Here is a 19,708-nt window from a genome sequence, read left to right as displayed (position 1 = left end):
AGCATCACTTTGTCATGTAAGTGATCCCGAATAATAGGAATAGGAGGGGCAATACTGAGCTGCTCTTTGTGTAGATACGATTCCCTTTTCATGTGATATTTTCATCACAGTGGCACTTTCTGGACCATGCTGTATAAGAAGGGAGTAACACATCTGTGCACAAGCACTGGTCTCTCCCTTTTCCTTTTTTCTTTTGTTTTGGGCAACGCAGGAATATTAACGCTTTGCAGAATTAAGAGGAAAGGCAACTTGCACATAGAGGAGTACAAGAAAGACTTTGATGCCTCCTGGTATCTGGCTGCATCTCCACTGTAAGGCTGTGGAAGTGATGCAGACAGCGTGTCTGTGGGAGGAGAAGTATGCTCACAGGGGTGCTTAATACTTAGACTGCACTGAGCTTTCAGAGTGCAAATCCTGTAAAATAATACAAGGACCTGAGTCATTCAATTCATATAGTTGAGACTGCTCTAGTGAGCCAAGAAGAGGAAAAGAAATCAGGGACAGAGCCAAACTTTTCTCATTTCTCTGCGATATGCTTCATAAATTTCTCTTCTGTGAGGGGAGCTTCGTGTCTCATCATCAGAATAAAGAGCAGTGAGGTTTCGTGCAGTCTCAGTAGTTATTAATTAAACCCTCCAGGGCAGGTGAGGAGGTATCCCATACCCCTACACAGGGGTGAGCCCAGTTGTCTGCAGGGTTTGGAGCATCACTTCCCAGTTCTGGCACTACATCCTCCTAGACCCTGTCACCTGGGCTTTGCTGAGAGCAGGGTAAGAACCCTTTATCTGCAGGAAGACCCATATTGCAAGCAGCTTTCCTCTCCCCAATATACTTGATCTTTTAATCTTAGCCTTCTGCTGGTGTTTTAGGGAAAGTATATTTTTAAAAGCATGCTTGAAAATACAGGAATCATTTTTAGAGCACCTGTGAAGGCTCAGCTCTTATCTTCATGGGGTCTGAGTGCTCCAGAGGGCTCAGCATGTTGGTTGATGTGGCAAACCCCACCAGCATTTTGACTTTCCCATGGCTCCTGGAAACCATCCATATTTTCTCTTCTAGATTCATCCTCAATACCATTTCCAGGTCTTGTACTAGAGTTTTTGGTTTTGTTTTGTTTGTTTGTTGGCTGGTTGGTTGTTTTTTAGGACTCTGCTCTGAGAGGCACAATACCATTAGTATGTTTAGTGAGAGGAGAAATGGTTGATAAATGTTGCATGCAAATAGCTTTTTGACGTTGTAGTATGAATCGAAGTAATTTGACTGTGTGGGAGTAGAGCATTATTTCAGTGAGAGGTTATATTCTCTTCCAGACTTTTTTCTTTTTTTCCACTAATATGAGTGTGCTTCCTTGATGTTATTGGATTCTCGATATTTCATGACCTCCTGGCATGTCCATACAGAAATGCTGAGGCCACTAAGATAAGTAAAATTCAGTCTTTTGTTGTACTCAGTTCAGACTTGTTCAAATGGAGTGCAACCACATATTTCCATGTTTAGCAGAGTTAAGATGGTGTGTTAAAAAGTGTTTAATACCTAGGATTAAGTCTGGTAAATCTATCATGTACAATAAGCTTGGAGCTTTAAGGAACCTGAAGCAGGGTTGTTATATCTGTGCTGCGACTCAGACTCACAAAACATGTGGACCCACTGCAGAAATGGGAAGGACATAAGGGTTAGTCTGGGATCATTATTGGTTCTTCAGAGCACACGTTGTGCAGTGACAGGGTTCATTCATCCTAGGGGAATTAGGTCTCCAGTTGCACCCCATGGACACTGCCCTCCTTTCCGACATCGCTGCTTTGGATTGGAGCCAGTGTGCCTGAACCTGGGAAGAGAGATGGGGAGAAGAGACCCAGGAGAAGGGACCGAGGGAGTGGAATGAATAATGAATGAATTTCTTACCTTAATTATTGGAAAATAGACCTGATAAAGTCTTATCTCATTTAAATCCCTGCAGCTCGCTCACTCTTAATGATGACACTGAAATGACAACCACATAACACATTCCCCCTTGTTGTCATCTTCAATGAAAATAAATAAATAAATAAATCATTGATGTCATTATTAATATAACACTTCAAATGGCTGGTGCCAATACCTGTCCACATTTTTGACTCAAATATTGAGACCCAACTCCTGGTCATTGCATCCTGGTATCTCTCCTCCTCACCTTGTCCTGTGTTTGTGCAATGCTGAGCACCATAGTTTCAGAATGGGACTTAAGAGCAATAAAAAGTAACTTAATAAAAAGAGGTGAGAGTAATATATGAAAATGCCTGCATAAATAATAGCAACTTTTGCATATCTCAAGGTATATAGAACAAGAATTACCTATATAGTTTTAAAACTGATTTTCAGATGCTGCATGGAATTGTTTGCTGTTCCCTCATCAGCTGCTCACTGTCTCTTCTGTGTGGTATTTGAGTTGCTGATATAGAAATGCAACCTCTGATCAAAATGGAAACCACCAACACATGCCCCTTCCTGAACCCCAGATCTCAGGGAATCACAGAATTTCTAGGTTGGAAGAGACCTCTTACAAAGTTGTGTACGTTTGGGCAATGGTTGTGTGAGCCCACAATGTTTTAACGTCTAATGCTTCTTCCGAATTATTTCCTTTTAAAGTATGCTGCCAGGTCCCTTAAATGACAAGGTTCACATTGTCAGATGCTGCTCCCTACTAACCACAAAGTGCTTCCCCCTGTTCCAGGTGAGAATGTGGAAAGGAAATTGGAGTCCTCAAAACAGCTGATGCCAAAGGACCCACCAAAAGATTATGAGATAACATCTCCCGTCCTTTTGAATGGAGAAAAATGGAGACCAGCAAACAACATTTATTCAGAGGTTAGTCTTTGTTTTGCCTGTTATTTTATTCTGAAGTGTATTCTGAGCTTTGGGGGAAATTAATGTGCTTACTTCATCATAGCTATTACAAGCATATTTTTTATATTTTACTAGAGGATCTGCAATTTTTACTTTCCTAACTTAACAAAATGAAGGAGGTCTTTGAAATTAATATTTTGTTGTTGTTGTTGTTTGTTTTTATACTGTAAAATGGCATTCTTATTTCAGATTGCAGAAATGGAAGGAAAATCATATTTTTAATGAATTTAACATACATTGCTTGAGATTGTATAATACAACAACAAAGCAGCCACCAAAATGAGGGAGAATAATCTACCACTGGTTTTGACTGAACAGAGATTGTTTCCCCATCTTGACAGACCCTGATAAGCTTTCCTCCTTCTTTTCCTCAGCCATTGGCTGGTGATATGGGTGGCTGTTTTTAGGAGAAAAGGCCTGCTTTCTGTCTCCAGAGCCTCCTCTTCAAGTTTGGAAGACAAGTTGTCGTTGCTTTTATTATCACTGAGGATGTCATGGGAATCCCTTACCCAACCTTTCCAAACCAGCTTTTTAGGGCCGCTGTTGTTCTGGCTTCTTTTATATATATATTTTCTAGTAAGTGTGAGGAGAGAAAAGTTAAATTTTCAAGCAGTCAAAATGCTAACTAAAAAAAAAAAAAAAATAAAAAAAAAAGGACACACCATCATAGAAACCATGAAAACAGCCTGAAGAGCCCATTAGAAACAACTTTCTTTATAGCATCAGGAAAATGTTTCACAGAGAAATCCTCTTGGCTACTGCCACTGTCTGAGGGACACGGCTTTGAGTTGTGAGGCTGACAGACAGAAGTAGGTGTGAAAAGACATTTCAGACAATGGGTCTGTCTTTCAAAAACTGTTTTCTGGGTGAAAATTTTGCTTCCTTATTCTTTTTCACCCTTCTAAATGGGAGAGAAAGGCCAGTCCCTGGTTTGAATATCTGCAGTGATGAAAGGGATATCATTGTGGATATATAATAGCTTATCTTAGAGAGATAACACAGATGGCTTGGTCCTAGATGTATGTGCAACTCTATTTTTAGATCATTTAATTAGAAACAGGCATTTTCCTTACAAAGTTCGTCTAGCTACTCACTGTAGCTTTCTGAAAGACTTACAACAGAGTATCTTTATGTGAGTAATGATAATATGATTTATATCATTAATTTGTTTCCCAGAATTGCTTTGAGTTTAAGATGAACATTAGAAAAGATTTGTGGTTTGGTAGAAAGATCCACGTGCTGTATCAGCACTTTTTTTTTCTTTGAATACTTCTTTTCCATGGAAACTGTTATAAATTAAATGCATAGAAGTGCAGATCAGGCTGTGGGAAGAACAACAGCATTAAACTGGTAGAGAAGAGTAATGAATAGCTTGTCACATAAATATTGATCAAAAGCATAAAAGCTAAATACTGTTGAATTCAATGGTTAAGTAGGACCTATTGTTCTTCAGCTCATTTCAAAGTGTTCCCCTATTTTATTTTAATTTTAATGCAGTAAAAATAAAAAGTACAAAGTACTTGTAACCAGGGGAATGGTATTGCAATAGAATATATAGTAAAATAAATAATGTAGTGGTTATAAAAATGCCAAAGTATTAAAGTTATTTGTGTATAGATAATTGCCTTGCAATGAAAGCCCTATTCTCCAATCCTCTGGTCGTAAATACTCTTGCTTAACAATTAGAAACCATGTTAGTCATTTAGTGTAGCATACACTTTCTTTGTGATCTTAAGGATAAAAACATCCTTTTATTTACATCAGGAGTCACTGCAATATCTGTTGGGATATCTCATTCACAGTGCGTCATGAATTGTTATTAAGATAATGACTTTCTTCTTGAGGGCCTTCTATGCAGTACACTGTGCAGAACAGAAGCAAAAAAAAACCATGTTTCTGCTGACACTAGTCCCGCTGACTAGTCACACAAACACAGTCTTGTTCACTAGCAAGATTAAAATTTAGTTTATTAAAGGAAAAGGGGGAAAAAAAGTTATTTATCTGTAACCTAGTTTTATTTTAATACACTTAGTATATACTTTTTCAAGGACATCTAATCATACATAATGATATAGGTACTATCTAAACATGATGGTTAAAATTAATGGCAGGAAAAATCCAATTTTAAAATCAGACATGTAATCAAATTATATTTAAAGAATTTGGGTTTTCCTAAGTATAAATGCAGTGCTTTGTTTCAAGAGAGAACCTATCATTTGTTGGGCAGACTGCTTTTTTTTTCTTTTTTCTTTTTGTTCCCCTCAGCCTTCTCAAACTGTAATTACAAGAAGCCAAGATCAGGATTTTAGTGTGGTAGTATTAGTTCAGAAGTGCTATCTTTTTCTTTCCAGTTTGAAAAGTGTATGTTCATGCAAACACTTCATATAGCGTTGTGCATTTTAAAAATTATGTATAGTTAATAGAATGTACTAGGGAAATACATACATGTTTTTGCAACTGTACAACTCTGTTCATGTAGTTGATGGTTGCTAACTCTTTTGGCATCCTTTGATGATGTCAGAAAATTTAGATAATTTTCAGTTGGACTATTCGAATGGTGCCCAGTGACATTCTTTTGTTAACTAGATATAATGTTCTGTTGCTAATTCTGAACACGCTGCTAAAATTAGTGGCTACTATTTGGAGTATCCAGTTGTTGCTAGTCAGGACTACTGATGAGTAACTATTTGTGGGTGTGTGACTGCACAATCAGGACCCTGAAGTGTTGTGCAAGGTCGCTGTGTGCTTTCAAACAATAGCTGTCCATATTCTATGCAGATGTGATTTCCGTCTTCTCTGAAACTTTGTGTGCAATATAAAAGGTGTTGATAGATCATTATACTAAATGCCTAGTTCCAGTTCACTTCCCATTTCTCTCTTTCATCTGTTCATAGTTCTGTGTTTACTGTCGACTCTTTTCACAGTGCTTGGTCTAAACCCAAAAGGGTTGGGTTCTGGTTTTCTTATTTATTTCTAAGGTTTGAACAATTTCTTTTTCAATTTTATATTATTTGAATGCAGAAAAAAAAGAAAGAAAGAAAGAAAGAAAGAAAAAACTATTTTCCCCACTTGTTCCAGACTGAACATTTTTCTTCAAACTTGGCTCAAGACTTAAAAATCAAGCCAAGTTTGATGAGAGTTGGGTAAGTGATGTTTTAGTACACAGAACACTTTAGGGAAGATTTTTAGAGGACCATCTGTTTGGCTTCAGCTTTTATCCTCACACCCTGTTAGGGACACACACTGGTTAATGTGTGCCAGATCCCACCGTCACAGGAGCTGTGGGTCAGGTAATAGTGCTCGCCTTAGACCAGAGCTTGAAGCACATTCCTTCTCTTTGAGACACAAGAGCTAGGTGGGAAGTATTTTACATGGGCGTTAAAGGCTTTTTGGTTTCACTTCTACATTTAAAAGGTTATAACTGTGGGAAATGGTGTCTGCCCAGTATCTGAGACCTTCCAGGGCAGATGTGAAATTGTTGTAATGCTGAGAGGCATCCCAGGGTGGCATTGCCTGGAGCCGATATTTGTTCTCCTGGAGCAACATCTTGTTGTGGAACTTGGCACTCTCTCCTCTAACCAGGGCTCCATCCAGATCTTAAAATGCATGAAGTTTCTGGGAAATTGAAGGCATTTTGTGCCTTCAATGAAACAATTTCATGAAACAATTGATTATACAGGTAAATGTAGAGTCTTGAGGTCATACTAAATTAGCACAAATCTTTTCTCCTCAGTTTGGTGTCATCTGTCACTCAAGTGTAGGTATTTTCTCTGGTGGTGGCCATGCAGCATCAGTAATGTCATTGCTGGCACCTGCAAGCACTGAAATATGATCACAATCTTGATTCCTGCAGGATTTAGTCCTCTGAAGTTTCCAAAAGCTTACAAGCAAGTTAGGTGCAACTCTCCTTACTGGATGATGCTTTGCATCTTTCAGTGCTTATGCACATACTTCTGTAATTCTGATCTTTGTGTCTCTCTGAGTGCAATATTAGACTGCTCCATGCACACGTGTATGCTCCAATCAGGCTATGATTACAATTCAGAAAGATCATTTTGAATGCAGCTGAAGCTGGGCAGGTATTGAAAGACCCATAGCCATGCAGCATGCAGCTGAGTGTGGTTTCTGAAAAGCCCCGTATGAAGCTAGAGAGCCCTGAAATCCTTTAGGTTGCTTTGAGTTTGCAATTTGTCAGTCCAGGTTGCTTTCAAATAGTGCAGAGGAATAGTTTTTTTAGTATTAAATTTGGTCACATATTGGGGACAATGAGCGCATTTTGGTCTGCAACTTAAAAATAATTAGCAACGAGACACTATATGCACATGATGTACCTGTCAATGGGTTAGACTCCTAATCTGCTTGTCTCATAGTGAGTCTCACCTGTCTCTTTTTAAAGTACTATCATTGATCTCAATTAACAAAGGGTATATTGGAAAAGCAACTTCTCCCCAAGCTTGCAGTCAGACCTCTTATTTGGCAGTGGCTTCCCACACACCAGCACCTTCTGGTCTGTTGCTACTGGGGTTAGAGACAAGCAAGAGAAGAGGATGCCAGTGATGGGCAAAGGATGGGGAGAGCTGCCGAGGGTTTCCTGTTGAAGAACAGCTGTGTTCAACACTCACAACTTTTAAATCCAAATATATCAGAAATTCATGTTACCTTGGGGAGAAAGGGGAGGGAAAAACGTGTTCAGGGAAGGCTAAAACTGCTTCGCCAAGCCGAAGATTTCAAGGCCAGATTCTGAGCTAGTGTGACTCGGTTTTCTTCCTTTGGCTGGGCTGCTTTAAATCAGGTTTGTGGATTGAAACCTTAAAGAGTTTTCAAAAATGGAGATAAGGAAGATGAAAAGACAGAAAATTCCTTTTCTTGTAGTAACATTATATTCTTTCTTGGTGTTATGTTACACTTTGAATCTAAACTCTAGCAATGAAATTCAAAGCTAAAGATGAAGGCCATCTATAAATATATACTTAGACCATAATTCTTCTAGTTTTTAACTGTACGGTTGTCACAGCCCAAAAGATTCTGCATGTAAAGTGGCAGAATATTACCATTTCTTACTGCTTAGTATGCATTGCATCCCATTGAGCTCGCAGAGAAGCGGCTTTTCTGCCTGCCTCATTCGTGAAGCATCGTGTTACAGATTGTGTTCATAAACAAACATCAGAAGTTTGATCATCGATATGTCATTTTGGATGCTGATTACTTGAATCTTGATGTGAAATTCTTTGCTGTCTGTAAAAGCATCAACTCCTTGGACAGTTGTTAGTTATCTTTATGATTCTCTGGGTTTATCGGATGTATCAGAGGTTACACTGATTCTTTTCACTTTTTTTTTTTTTCCATGACTTCCCTATAAGGTTCTAATCCAACACCTGCTGAACAAAGGTTTTACCACCAATGAGACAAAAAAATTATTGGAAGGAACAAGAAGAAACTTTAAATGTGTTAAAAATTCACAGCAATAATTCTGGAGATTTGAGAATTTATCAGAATCTGCGAAACAGCAATGATCCTGTTTGATCCCATCCTTTGCTCTTCCCTCACTGCATTTCTCTTGCAAACTAGCAGAGCAGGCACAGTCTGCCATCATCCAGTCCATCATCTTGAGTTATGTGTGCACTCTCCCTCCAGTGCTCTTATGAAGTTTCTGATGCACCCAGCAGAAAGATCCCAGTTTAACAGGATCTCCAAGCTGGTTGACATTTCCCTTCTTTTCTGCACCTCGCCATCTTCTTGCGTGACTCCAACTCAGGGTTTGATGCAAGGAGTACAGCTGAGAGGCCCTCTATGTCAGATCATTAATTTAGTGCACAGCCTTTTCAAGAGCAAACCCATTCAAGTTTATTTCATAACTGGCATAGCCTTCGTGCAAGTGATAATTGTTTATATTCCCTCCAACAGAGCCTCCTGCTGTTCTTTTTCATTTGAAATAATTACCAAAGTTTAGACTTCCAGACAATTGTATTAAGGGGAATCATACAGCGCTGCTTAAACAAGTCTTTGAAGGCTGAGAGGACAGCTTTCATAGCTCTTTTACATAGTTGTTTTACATATCTTAAGAGAGAGAGGCATAAACAGAATTTATAGTCCACTCCATATTTTTATGACTCATGAGTATCAAATATAAGAGGCAGAGCTGTGCATGCTGCTATGGCTGTGTCATCAGCTGGGAATGCAGCTTGGCACAGACAGCCTCAGTGGTGTGAGAAACTGCACTAAACCTTGATAAAGTTCTCTGGGAGATCTGCTTATTGAGCCTTTAATTAGTAACCTGTTAGTCATTAATTTAATAGCCCGGTAAACAATCTGTTATTTCTTTTGCTTCTTATTATACCTAGAGCCCTGCCTTGTAGGGCCACTGTGAGAACTAATTAATTAGAAAAATATATGCTCTATTATTTAATAACAGTTCTGCACTTGTTTAATTCAGGAATAGCGTGATTTTTATTTATTTATTTATTGTGGAAGCTACTGGGAAGGAAAAGCCCAGGTCCTCCCAACCCTGAAGCTGCTTTCACAGTGCAGCCACAGGAAAGCCAGCCTGAGATGGGGTCAAAAAGTTGTTCCGTGGCTCTTCTGCCACACAGGTCTGGTGTGGGGTACATGGGGAAAAGGGACTGTGTCACCTCCTCTGTTCTCACTGAATTTCTACAGCTGTGCTAGTAGGTAGGGCTGGACCGCTTTACTGGGTGAGAAAAAGCAGCTTCAAGCTGTCCCCACCACCTCGTCTCATGCAAGAAAGGGTCTTCACAAAAGCAAACATCTTCTTCTCAGTCAGTGCCTCACCTATATTCAACCAGTTGATTAATCTTATCATTTCTTTTAGGAAATTAATACAAAACAAAACGCTGGGAGGTGCACCTTGGTTCTAGGTACTTGCTGGATCCTACACAGCAGCTACAGGGTTGATGAATTCCTGGAGCTGGGACCACCAATAAAAAGTTTGTGTCGGTGATTGAGTAGGGGAAATTCTTTTCTCTGTCTGCACTGAATCAGTGCCCTGGTTTCAACGAGATACACTAGTGTTCATTTCCTGCCTGAAACACTTGGGCATACTGGGAAGTGTTAAGCAATTGGGATTCATCCCAGAAAATGGTCCATTTCATTTTTAGCTTAAGTGATACAGTGTGTTAAGTTTGTAAAGTTCTGTGGGATAGTTCAAGCACAATATAAATAGCAGATAGTATTGAGAGAGATTGCTGCTTCAATAAAGAGAAAACCTAGAGCTTTATATAAACCTTCCGCCAGCTTCCCCCACACATACCCCAGCCCCCTTAGCATTTTGGAGCCCTCAGTAGGGTGAATTTCCCTTTCATGAGGTTGTATCACGCTGAGCTGTTGGGAGGAATTTTGTCATACTTGGCCAGTGAAGATCGCCAGTGATATAATAGTCTTGGGCAAGCTCTGTCTCCCCGTACCACCCGGGCTCCCTCTGCCAGCAATTGTATACGATGGGGTTCTGCAGAAGTGCTTTGCTGTGCTCACTGACTTTGACCCACCAGCTATGAGGTAGTGTCTCAGATCTGGGCTTGAGGAATCTGCTCATATGTTCCTCTGTAAGGTGATGGGGCTGAAGTGATGTTCTTAAATGTGTGTTTTCAGCCTCTTATTAAAAAAAAAAAAAAAAGAAAAGGCAGCAACAGACAGATCATACATTCCCTAAGAAAACAGAAAAACAATTTTGATCTTAATGATCCAGTTAATGATAGTAGCCCTTTAAAGTGGTATTGAAATCGAAAATAAAGTTCTTGCAATTATGCGGCATTATACCGATTTTGTAAAGTGCTTGTACTGAGGCATTTTCATATTGAATTAATTTAGCTTATACTTGGCTATTTCACATCTCTTGCAACAGATCTTCTGAGCGTAAGGTATGAATTTCAGTGTTGGATTAAAATAATGCTTTACTTTCCAGCCCTGAACATGTGATCATTCTTTTACAGGAAAAAGGAGAATCTCCCTTGTTCTTAATTCTTATTGAGATTGCCTTGGGTCAAGCTGAAAACAGTGCAGTCCCTACAGCAGGCTCTCTCCTGCCATACATCCTCCTGATAAGAGTCCTTTTTATGATAGCAGCAGGACTAGGGACATTTCCAAGGACTAAAAGCCTCTGAGCAGGGGATGACCATGACCAAGAGCCATTGACATATTCTGTGATGAAGACCCTAATCTCAGGAAGCAATAGTAAATTAAATTGTACTCAGTGTATGCATATTTTAGGGATGAAGGGGTAAATTTAGCTGGTAGATCTACCGAGTCCCATTATCCCATTAACCCTGATGGTTTTGTTGTTGAATTATAATTCTATTTGAATGTAATTAAATTGAACCCCAGATGATCTACCTCTTATATAAGGATATTTCTCGTTCCTCAAAGTTCTAACAGAAACTCATAGTGGTGCTATGCTGTTTAAAACTTGATAAGAAAAATAGAATTGATAATAAGCCTTTTTAAAATGCAATAGTAATATCTTGACAATAAAAGGGATTTCAAAGTGTTGCTATTTTTCTACAAATAAAATGACTGCTAAAAAACCCGCCAATTATTTTTGAAAAGCTCATATAGATGAGGTAAAAATAATCCATATCCCTTAGATATGGTAGCAGAAATTTTGCATTCAGTTCCTGTCTTGAGGAAATTGTGTGTCCCTTTTGTGCAATTTTTTTCCTCAAGGACACAGTTTTCAAGTATTATTGAGCTTTCGAAGCTTAATTTAACAAAGTGATTGCAATTTACGGCATTGTAGACACAGTGGAGTGATGAAGCTTAATGAGATAGGAGACAAAATGCTTTTGGTGATAGTTGTGTAATGCATTTCCATGTGTATGATGCATGTGCAGTGCTGCCAGAGTCTGCAGGCGTTTTACTGCAGGCATTGAACTCATCCATATCCTACAAGGATGTGCTTGTGTTATTTCTGGTCAGCGTAATGCAAAGTCTGCTAGTGATACTGGTTGCAATGGAGTATGTTTTCCCACACCAATACAGCATCTAGATATTTATGGTCACTTAGACGGGGGTGTCGAGTCTGCAGAGAGGTCTCGTTGCCGCTCGTTGTCCATGGCGAACCAAAATACATCAAGCTCCATTTAAATCTGCAGCTCTGCCTTTGAGATTGCCCTTTCATCCTCTGCCCCAAATCCCAGGATGCTTATTTGTTGTTTCCTCTGAAGTTTGAATCATGCTCAGGAAATGAAGTGCTCGTAGGTCCTACCCTCATTCCTTTGCCCTTACTGTGTCTTCTGCCTTAGGATCAGCTTTATTTTCCTTCTTCTGAATGAACTTGTTCCCTCTTCTCTTTGGCCATCTCCCTCCACCAGGAGCTGCTGGGTGGTTCCTTGGCAGTGTTTTTCTCCTTGTTTTCCTTTGTTTTTCTCCTTCCCATTGACCGCAACCTTTTTGACAGGCTTCAGAGTCCTGCACTAAACTGGTCTTATTTGGGAGAACCTGCCAAGCCCTTCCTGGCCAGTAATTGCTATCTGGAGTGCTTTGCCTCGTGAGGTGGCAGTAGTTCACATCATGTTTCGAAAGTGAAGCCAGTATATAATTTTAATATTCGGGAGAAATATATTCATAACCTGAGTCCACTTAACTGAGCACAGGAGCAAATGTTTTATGTCAAAGCTGCCTAGCTATGGGAGGATCAGATCTTCACAGAGATGCCTAATTTTTGCACACTGGTGGATGCTATTTTCCGGTACACTTCATTTGTGTGAGTGTTGGAGATGGCAGGCTCCTTTGGGCAGTGATATTGGACGAAATCCTACACTGGTGTCTCTCAGATGACATTATTTACTTTAGTTTCACCCATTCCATCATCTTTCCCTAGATGTTTTTGCATTAAGTACATCTTGTACTGAAAAAGAAATGCTGCTGAAGGAGGTCTGCTTCAACTCCTGGCAAGTGACAATGAGACAAAAGCTCGGAGATGTGTTAATCTAAACAGCCGTAGTATCCCTGCCCCAAAAAGGACCGGTTCCTTGGCAGATACTGCATCTGCCTCTTTCAAAGGAGAGGGGAATTTCTGGAAATGAATCTGTTGCGGGAAAAGCCAATAAGAGAAACTGCGTAATTTTGTCCTTAAAGTTACTTCTGGAATATTACCGTTTGAATACTGCACCCTCCCTTCAGCCTACACTGGCATAGTCAGGGTGCATTTTCAGCAACAGAAGAAAAAGTGGGATTCCTAAATCAAGTATCTCCAACAGAAAATGCCTTTCTCTTGGTTGCAACAGACAGAAACATTGTTTAAACCAGACTTTTTTTGGCATTTACTGGCATTACTAAGAAAGAGTTGGCAAGGAAAGTTGGCAGAAGGAGATGAGTTGGATAAGCTTTAAAGATTTTTTTTTTTCTATAAAATGAATATCCAGAAGCTGTGTAAATGTATTTCTTTTTTATTTTTATTTTTTTACTTTAAAAGCATATAGAAAGACAACATATACACATTCTTGATGAAATGGCATCTAAACTGCCTGCACCCTCCAAATTCAATTCTGTCAATTAAAAAGATGGAAGGAAAAAAAAAAAAAAAGACAAAACAAAACACCTCAGGAAATCCCTAGAATGTTTATTCGGGAACAGACCAGCCTGTTACAGTCATTAGTTTGCAAAGGTATTTCTGTTATAGTCAGAGGGCAAAGTGAATTTTAACCTTTTATTGCCAAGAGACGTCATGTTTGTTAGTAGAGTAGCTATTGAGATACATTGAAGCATATAAATTAGTGTAAATTAAGAGAGTGGTGTATGTAAAAAAACAAAACAAAACAAGATCATAAAAGTGCATCCCATAGAGAGAAATTTAAATCAATTTAAATGCCTGTAATTAAATTTAAAGTTCTATGTTTCATACTTTCCTGAGTCCCTATTTATTACTTTAACATTTCTGATTGTAAAAAGTTTTAATTGCAACAAAAATATATTTCAAAATATTGACCTCCATTTTCATTGTACATTTTAGTGCAGAATTGCTTGCAGACTTGGTATGTTGATTATAAAGGAAGAAAAGGAATAGTGGTGGACTGGTTTAAGCTGTGATCTGTGGGAGCCCTCCAAACACATGTGGTTGTTTCCCAGGATCCCCATAGGAGGGAGAGAGGAAAGGAAACCACTGCTCTGTGGAGACGAAGCACTGAGAGCCTGGGAACAGTGCAAGTCACAGAGGGTAAATTTAAGATATGGATAGAAATGGTTTCTTTTTTTTTTATTTATTTTTATTTTTTTTTAAGATGGAAACCTAACTTTGTATAGTCAAACATCTCCCCTTTTATTGCCTTGACCTTTTCCATCTATAAAATGGGAATAAAGTTTAATCCAAGCCATGGGACATAAATTTGATTTTGGTAATGGCCTTTTCAGATTAAAAAAGTTATTTGTATTCATACTCACACACTGTACAACTTTTAGGGAGCAAGGATTTGCTCTTCTGGGGGAAAGATGAATGTCTTGCATGTGTGGATAAATCACGCATGTGTTGTCAGAACAAGGGAACAAATATTTTCAAGATTTTAGTTTCCAAAGAATTAAAGAGGAGGAGTGTTTGCAATGCTGAGTACAAGGGTTTTCACTGTTACAATCTTAGAGGCAATTTAAGAGCAGCTTGTAAGTACTATGAAGAACACTAATTGAAATTTTTATAGTATACGATGAGCTATATAAATCAGTCCAAGTCCCCTTTAGCACAATCACCTTTCTTTGATGGAAATGACAGTGACATGAAAACACTGTTTTTTAAGGAACATTTGAGAAACATTATTTTAGGGTATTATGTATTTTTTTTTCAAGTGCACATTTTTACTGCCCTCAAATGTGCAATTCAATCATCAAGCATCCATTTATTTTTAAAACACAACTTATTAGTTTTAATACACGTCCATGCTTCTTTTACTGACTAATTTAAAAAGAAACCTCAATGTGTATGATTGAAAGCAACTCCCAGTTCAGCCTGCACAGAGTAAGTATTTAGCAATTTCTCCAAACCTTTGTTTGAGATGGAAGACAATGTCAGCTAGGTTTGGACAATTCCTTTAAAAGATATTCCTGAGGCGTCCTCACTGCATTGATGAATATCCCATCTTTATCCCATCTTCCTTCCTCTTTTTTTTTTTCTTTTTTTTTTTTTTTTTTTTAGGGAAATATCAAAAAGTTTTTAACAGTGTTCATTGCTAAATAATTTAGAGGAGTCCAATCTGCTTGAAGTCTCTTTCAATGTTATGGAAATGAGGGTGTTTCGTTTTGTTTTTTTCAGTTGCATATTTGTTTGTTTCCCAGCAAAACCTTCACTTTTCTTGGTGAAAGAAAAATCAATACATCACTGGTAAAAACACATCAAGACACATTACTTAAACTGAAATTATTAAACTGAAAAATTATTAAATTAACACAGTCAAGGAAAATGATTTGGAAACAACACAGTATGTTCTTATTGCCTTTTCAGCAGACACCAGTTTAAAATTTTTACATTCTGCATTTTTGTATTTCATATGTATATTTTCCCATTATAACAATGAGAGTTTCTAAAGTTCCTCAAGAACAATTTTGAAATTGTTTTCATGACCTGTTCCTTTGGAGCGATGTCGGGCTCCTGACAGTCCACCGTGAACAAATGAGACATTTCTTCAACACTGAATAAAGTCATATGCCAGTTTATTGCTGTCTTTACCTGTCTCACAAAATCATTTCTCTGTATCTCTTGGAATGTGCAGATTTGATTCTTCAATTTTATGGAGTTTTATCTTGTCTGTTGATGCAATGTCACCGTCACAGTCTTGATATGGGAAAGGAAATAACTTGTCCCACATATTTAGCCTAAGGCAATGTTTGTATGTACAAGGTATTCTTATCTGTGAATTTTGATTTACAAATCAAAATTTGATTGAGTTGTGTTGGAGGAAGTTGATATACCTTCTTTATCTGGTTTATGGTGAAATTTAGGTTTCCTTAACACCAGAGTTTCTATGTAAAAGCAAATAACTGCTGTCTGAAGGAGTAATACAGCAGCTCTCATCTAGGGCAGTTCAAATTTAGTTGCTCAGGACTCAGGAGGCCCTTGTAGGTGAGGATGCTCCAATGAGTTGTCCGTCTGAGTTCCTCTCTGAAACTCTCCAAAATCCTGGCAAATAAAGCTTCTCATTTAAGCTTTGTGATATGGCTCTGAAACCCTCCTTTCCCAAACACCTTAGGAAATCACCACAGTCGGGGAAACCCTACAGAGCCTTTCTCTATTTAATGTTGCCAAGCCTGAATGAAATTTCCAAAAAGATGATATATAATTTTATACTTGTCAGAAGACTCTGGCTGGCTCCTGTGCTTCAAAGTCCCATTCTAAACACGCTGAGTTTGTTGACACTTCACGACAGTGCAGTAGTATCCATATCTGGCAAACATTTACTATTTATACAGATGCTAATGAACCTTTTCAGAAGCTTTCTTCTTTGCACTCTGCTTACCTGTATGAGATAGGAGTACAAAACCCAGGTCTGGTGCAGTATGCCAGTATTTACCAGAGTAAAATGTTTCCCTATATTAGCATCAGTAGGGCTTCTGCTGCTGTATTATATCCTGTTTGGGGCAACTCTCTTCATGAAAGAGGCAGGTCACCTGGGGGAACACAGGAAGGAGCGCAGGCAATGGTTAGAGGTCTGAAAGCATGGCCTGTGGTGAGGAGTAAACAACTGGGTTGTCGGTCCAGTTGAAAGAGAAAAAGGCTGAGCGGAGAAATAATGAATCTTCAAGTATGTAAAAGCTGCGGGAAAGTAAGAGGCAGTAATTAGTTCCTGTGCCACTGTTAGATATGCACCCTGTCTAGCAGCAACAAGAAGAATGGCCTTACAAGGCAGCAAGTAAGAGCTCGGTAATGAAGATAATGAGAAAAGGATGTATTTACATGCATACAGTGAGGAAGGGAAGCTTTGAAGTCTCTGAGTGCACTTGGTTTTCAGAAACACCAGAGAAACAGCTGCTAACGAGAGAGGTATAGTTGATCCTGACATGGGGCAGGAACCTCTGAAGTCCCTTAATCCACATTTTCTATGATTTGAAGTGAAGCGAAGACCATTCTTTCTCCTTTATATAAAAATCTGCTTTGAAAGATTTTATCATCTCTAGATTTCAAAGAATAAGATTTCGATTTTTTTTTAATTATTATTTTTTCATACCTGAACACTTCCTTCACAGGGAATATTTCAATTTCTTGTCTAAGATGAAGACTTCATTGACCCATGTCTTTTCTTTCTCTTCCAATTAATAACTTAGCACAGTTTAAAACCAGATTCTAAATAGTATATAGGCAACATAAACTATAATGCTGTCTCAACTGGGTGAAGAGAAGATGTTCCAGAAGAAGTTGAACCTTTTGTTTTTGCTGCTTTAAATGTTATTATTAATTCAAGGACATGCACTGAAATCACAGAAGCAGATCGGGATGCCAGGGAGGTTGGGATATTTATAACCTGAGGAGGTTGGGTTTAGGGAGGAATTATTTAGGGCTCTGGAAGGACTTGTTAAATTTTGTGTTGTGTTGCAGAGTTCCCAGGTAATCACAGACAAGTCAATTAGCTTCTCCCTGCCATAGCTGCTCATCTGTGAAATGGAGATTGTGTTACGTCTCTGTCTCGCAGACTGGTGCCAACTTATGCATGGGGAGGTTCTCACTTGAGCAGTGATAGAGGCTGGTATAAACATGCATGACAGTTTTAGAAAACAGTAGTAGACAGCCTGAGGAAATCCTTTCTTTCAGGAGTTTTGGAGATGCGGGAAGGAGATATAAGCCATTCTGTCGAGACAGGTTACAAAAAAATACAATGCCCATGTGAACTGTCGACTGTGCCTTGTAATAACACTTACCTTATTGCCGCTTTCCAAAGTATATGGTATAAAATATTGTAAACAAACTTTCATGGGAAGATTAATCTTTTGAAAGTCTCTTTTGTACGTCTTTTTGGATTTTACAGAAAACTTGTTATGCAGAAATATCCAGGCTTCACCAGAGGCTTTCTGGGAGTATAATGCCATTAAACAATGTTGGGTGGCAGCAGCAGACTCGTATCTGTGTCATCTGTTACTCTGAGAAGCATCAAAGCTTCAAAAGCTTTTCAGGAAGGGGGAAGGGAGGAGGGGATTTAACTGCAGTGCATCATAAATAGACCAAATCCTGAGATGACAATTTCAACTGTTTACAATAAGCAAGAAGTAATTCAAAACACATTCTGGGACATTTGGGCTGTAAAGTCCTTCTGGTAGATCACATGGGCTGTGTTTCAGAGCTGTTTTATTTTTAATTAGCAGTGAACAGAGACATGGTGTTTTTTATTTTTTTTATTTTTATTTTTTTCAAAGGATCAACTGAATGGAAACATGTTCAGTCCAGAGCTGGTTGTTAGATTTGTATTTATTTATTTATTTTTAATTTCTTTTTTTTCCTCTCAGTATCTTTTCTGCAGCTTTATATTAGAAGCTGTGCAGAAAGTAGATTGGATGCTGAGTGTGGCTTATCTGGGGCAGGAAACATGAGGTTGGCCTGTTGGAAATTTTCAGGTGTTCCACATATTTGTTCACTCTGTGCTCCTCAGTGATGTATCTCCTTGTGGTAGCACTCTTCCTAATGTTAAGCTGAAAATATATGTGTTTTTTGTTTGTTTGTTTTTAAGGTAGTTAGCTTGTTGTTCTAGGTTGGATAGGAAGGCTCCTCTGTGTCTAAAGTGAGAATTTTCCCTCACAAAACAATAAATCTATAAAGCTGATGGGAGTTTAGCCACATATGGCATGGTATATCCATCTAGTGTGAATACTGAAATCTTAGTCCAGCCCAGGGGACATTGGTGTATTCAAATTTCCATTCCAGTTTAAAGGAGGTGGGGGGAAAGAAAAGAATAAAATAAATAAATAAATGAATAAATAAGCAGAGAATTTGAGGCTATCACCAAGGTTTAAATCAACATGTTTTCAGAGCTTTACTGCATTTGCTTAGGAAAAACTCCATACAATGGATTGTTTCAGGTAATCTTTATCAGTCTCTTATCTTTGGTAATTCACTGGCTTCTGGTATTGGGGCAGGCAGGCAAAAGCAAAGCAGAACTGGTACTAAAAAATGGTTTTACAAGAAGTGTATGTAGAAGCATACTTGAATGATATGCATATGATATGCATAAAGGCAACTGAGAGCTGTCCAGAAAGGCAGATGGATGTTGTACTGTCCTGATGGGATGATCTGGTAGCTTGAATTTGCAGGGGCAGATTTTCGGAATAGATCCTGTTGCATACAGAATTAAAATAGAGTTTGCAGCATGCAACTGTACTTGTTCATCATCTTCTAGCTGCAGGAACAACTGCTGCTTTCTTCCATAATTTCAGTGCTACTGTCTGGTCTATTTTCCCACAGCTCCTATGGGTATTCAGCTCCAGCATCCACAGGCTGAACTGAAAAATGTTCTTACTCCTTCTGTGTTGTTGCACTGGTCCCTGAGACCGAGGCTGGGTAATTGAAACGTTTTATGAGCCTTCTGCAAAATTGGTGTTTTTTTGTTGTTATTGTTGTTTTCTTACCCTGTGCAGCCAGTTCAGCAAGTAAGCAAGAATATTTTTGTTCATGGTAGAGCAGCTGAAGGTGACAGCAAACTTTCCTTTATACTTTTATCACATGTTGCAAATGCCTTTGAGATGTTTCTTTCTTTGTTATCTTAAAATGCTCTGCTATATCGATTTTTGCTTTTTCTCTAAAGAGCTGAAAATTTCAGCAGTAACCCTGAAGCTAACTGAAATAATTGATTATCTGTTTTTAACCTCCTCTTCAGTTATTTACCTCATGTCCTTCAATGGAGAGAGG

At 38.6% G+C, this 19,708-nt stretch overlaps 1 protein-coding gene and 1 long non-coding RNA gene across 2 annotated transcripts in view; one reads left to right on the top strand and one right to left on the bottom strand.

Annotated features, from left to right (window-relative positions):
- The window catches only part of ADAM12 (ADAM metallopeptidase domain 12), a 184,648-nt gene that overhangs the window by 14,168 nt on the left and 150,772 nt on the right, over positions 1-19,708 (top strand). The window contains exon 2 of the mRNA XM_068689155.1: positions 2,711-2,844. Coding sequence (XP_068545256.1) covers positions 2,711-2,844 — 134 coding nt within the window. The remainder of the gene's footprint in view (positions 1-2,710; positions 2,845-19,708) is intronic.
- On the bottom strand, positions 54-2,701 carry LOC137859757 (uncharacterized). The gene is made up of 4 exons (XR_011098519.1): positions 2,534-2,701; positions 2,332-2,497; positions 1,903-1,980; positions 54-1,825 (listed from the first exon to the last, which is right to left on the bottom strand). It is a non-coding gene; the product is annotated as an uncharacterized lncRNA (long non-coding RNA).

This window comes from Anas acuta, chromosome 7 (genome assembly GCF_963932015.1).
Source record: "Anas acuta chromosome 7, bAnaAcu1.1, whole genome shotgun sequence".
Taxonomy (NCBI): domain Eukaryota; kingdom Metazoa; phylum Chordata; class Aves; order Anseriformes; family Anatidae; genus Anas; species Anas acuta.
The sequence above is the reverse complement of the archived record's forward strand: the minus strand, read 5'-3'. Positions and strand labels throughout refer to the sequence as shown.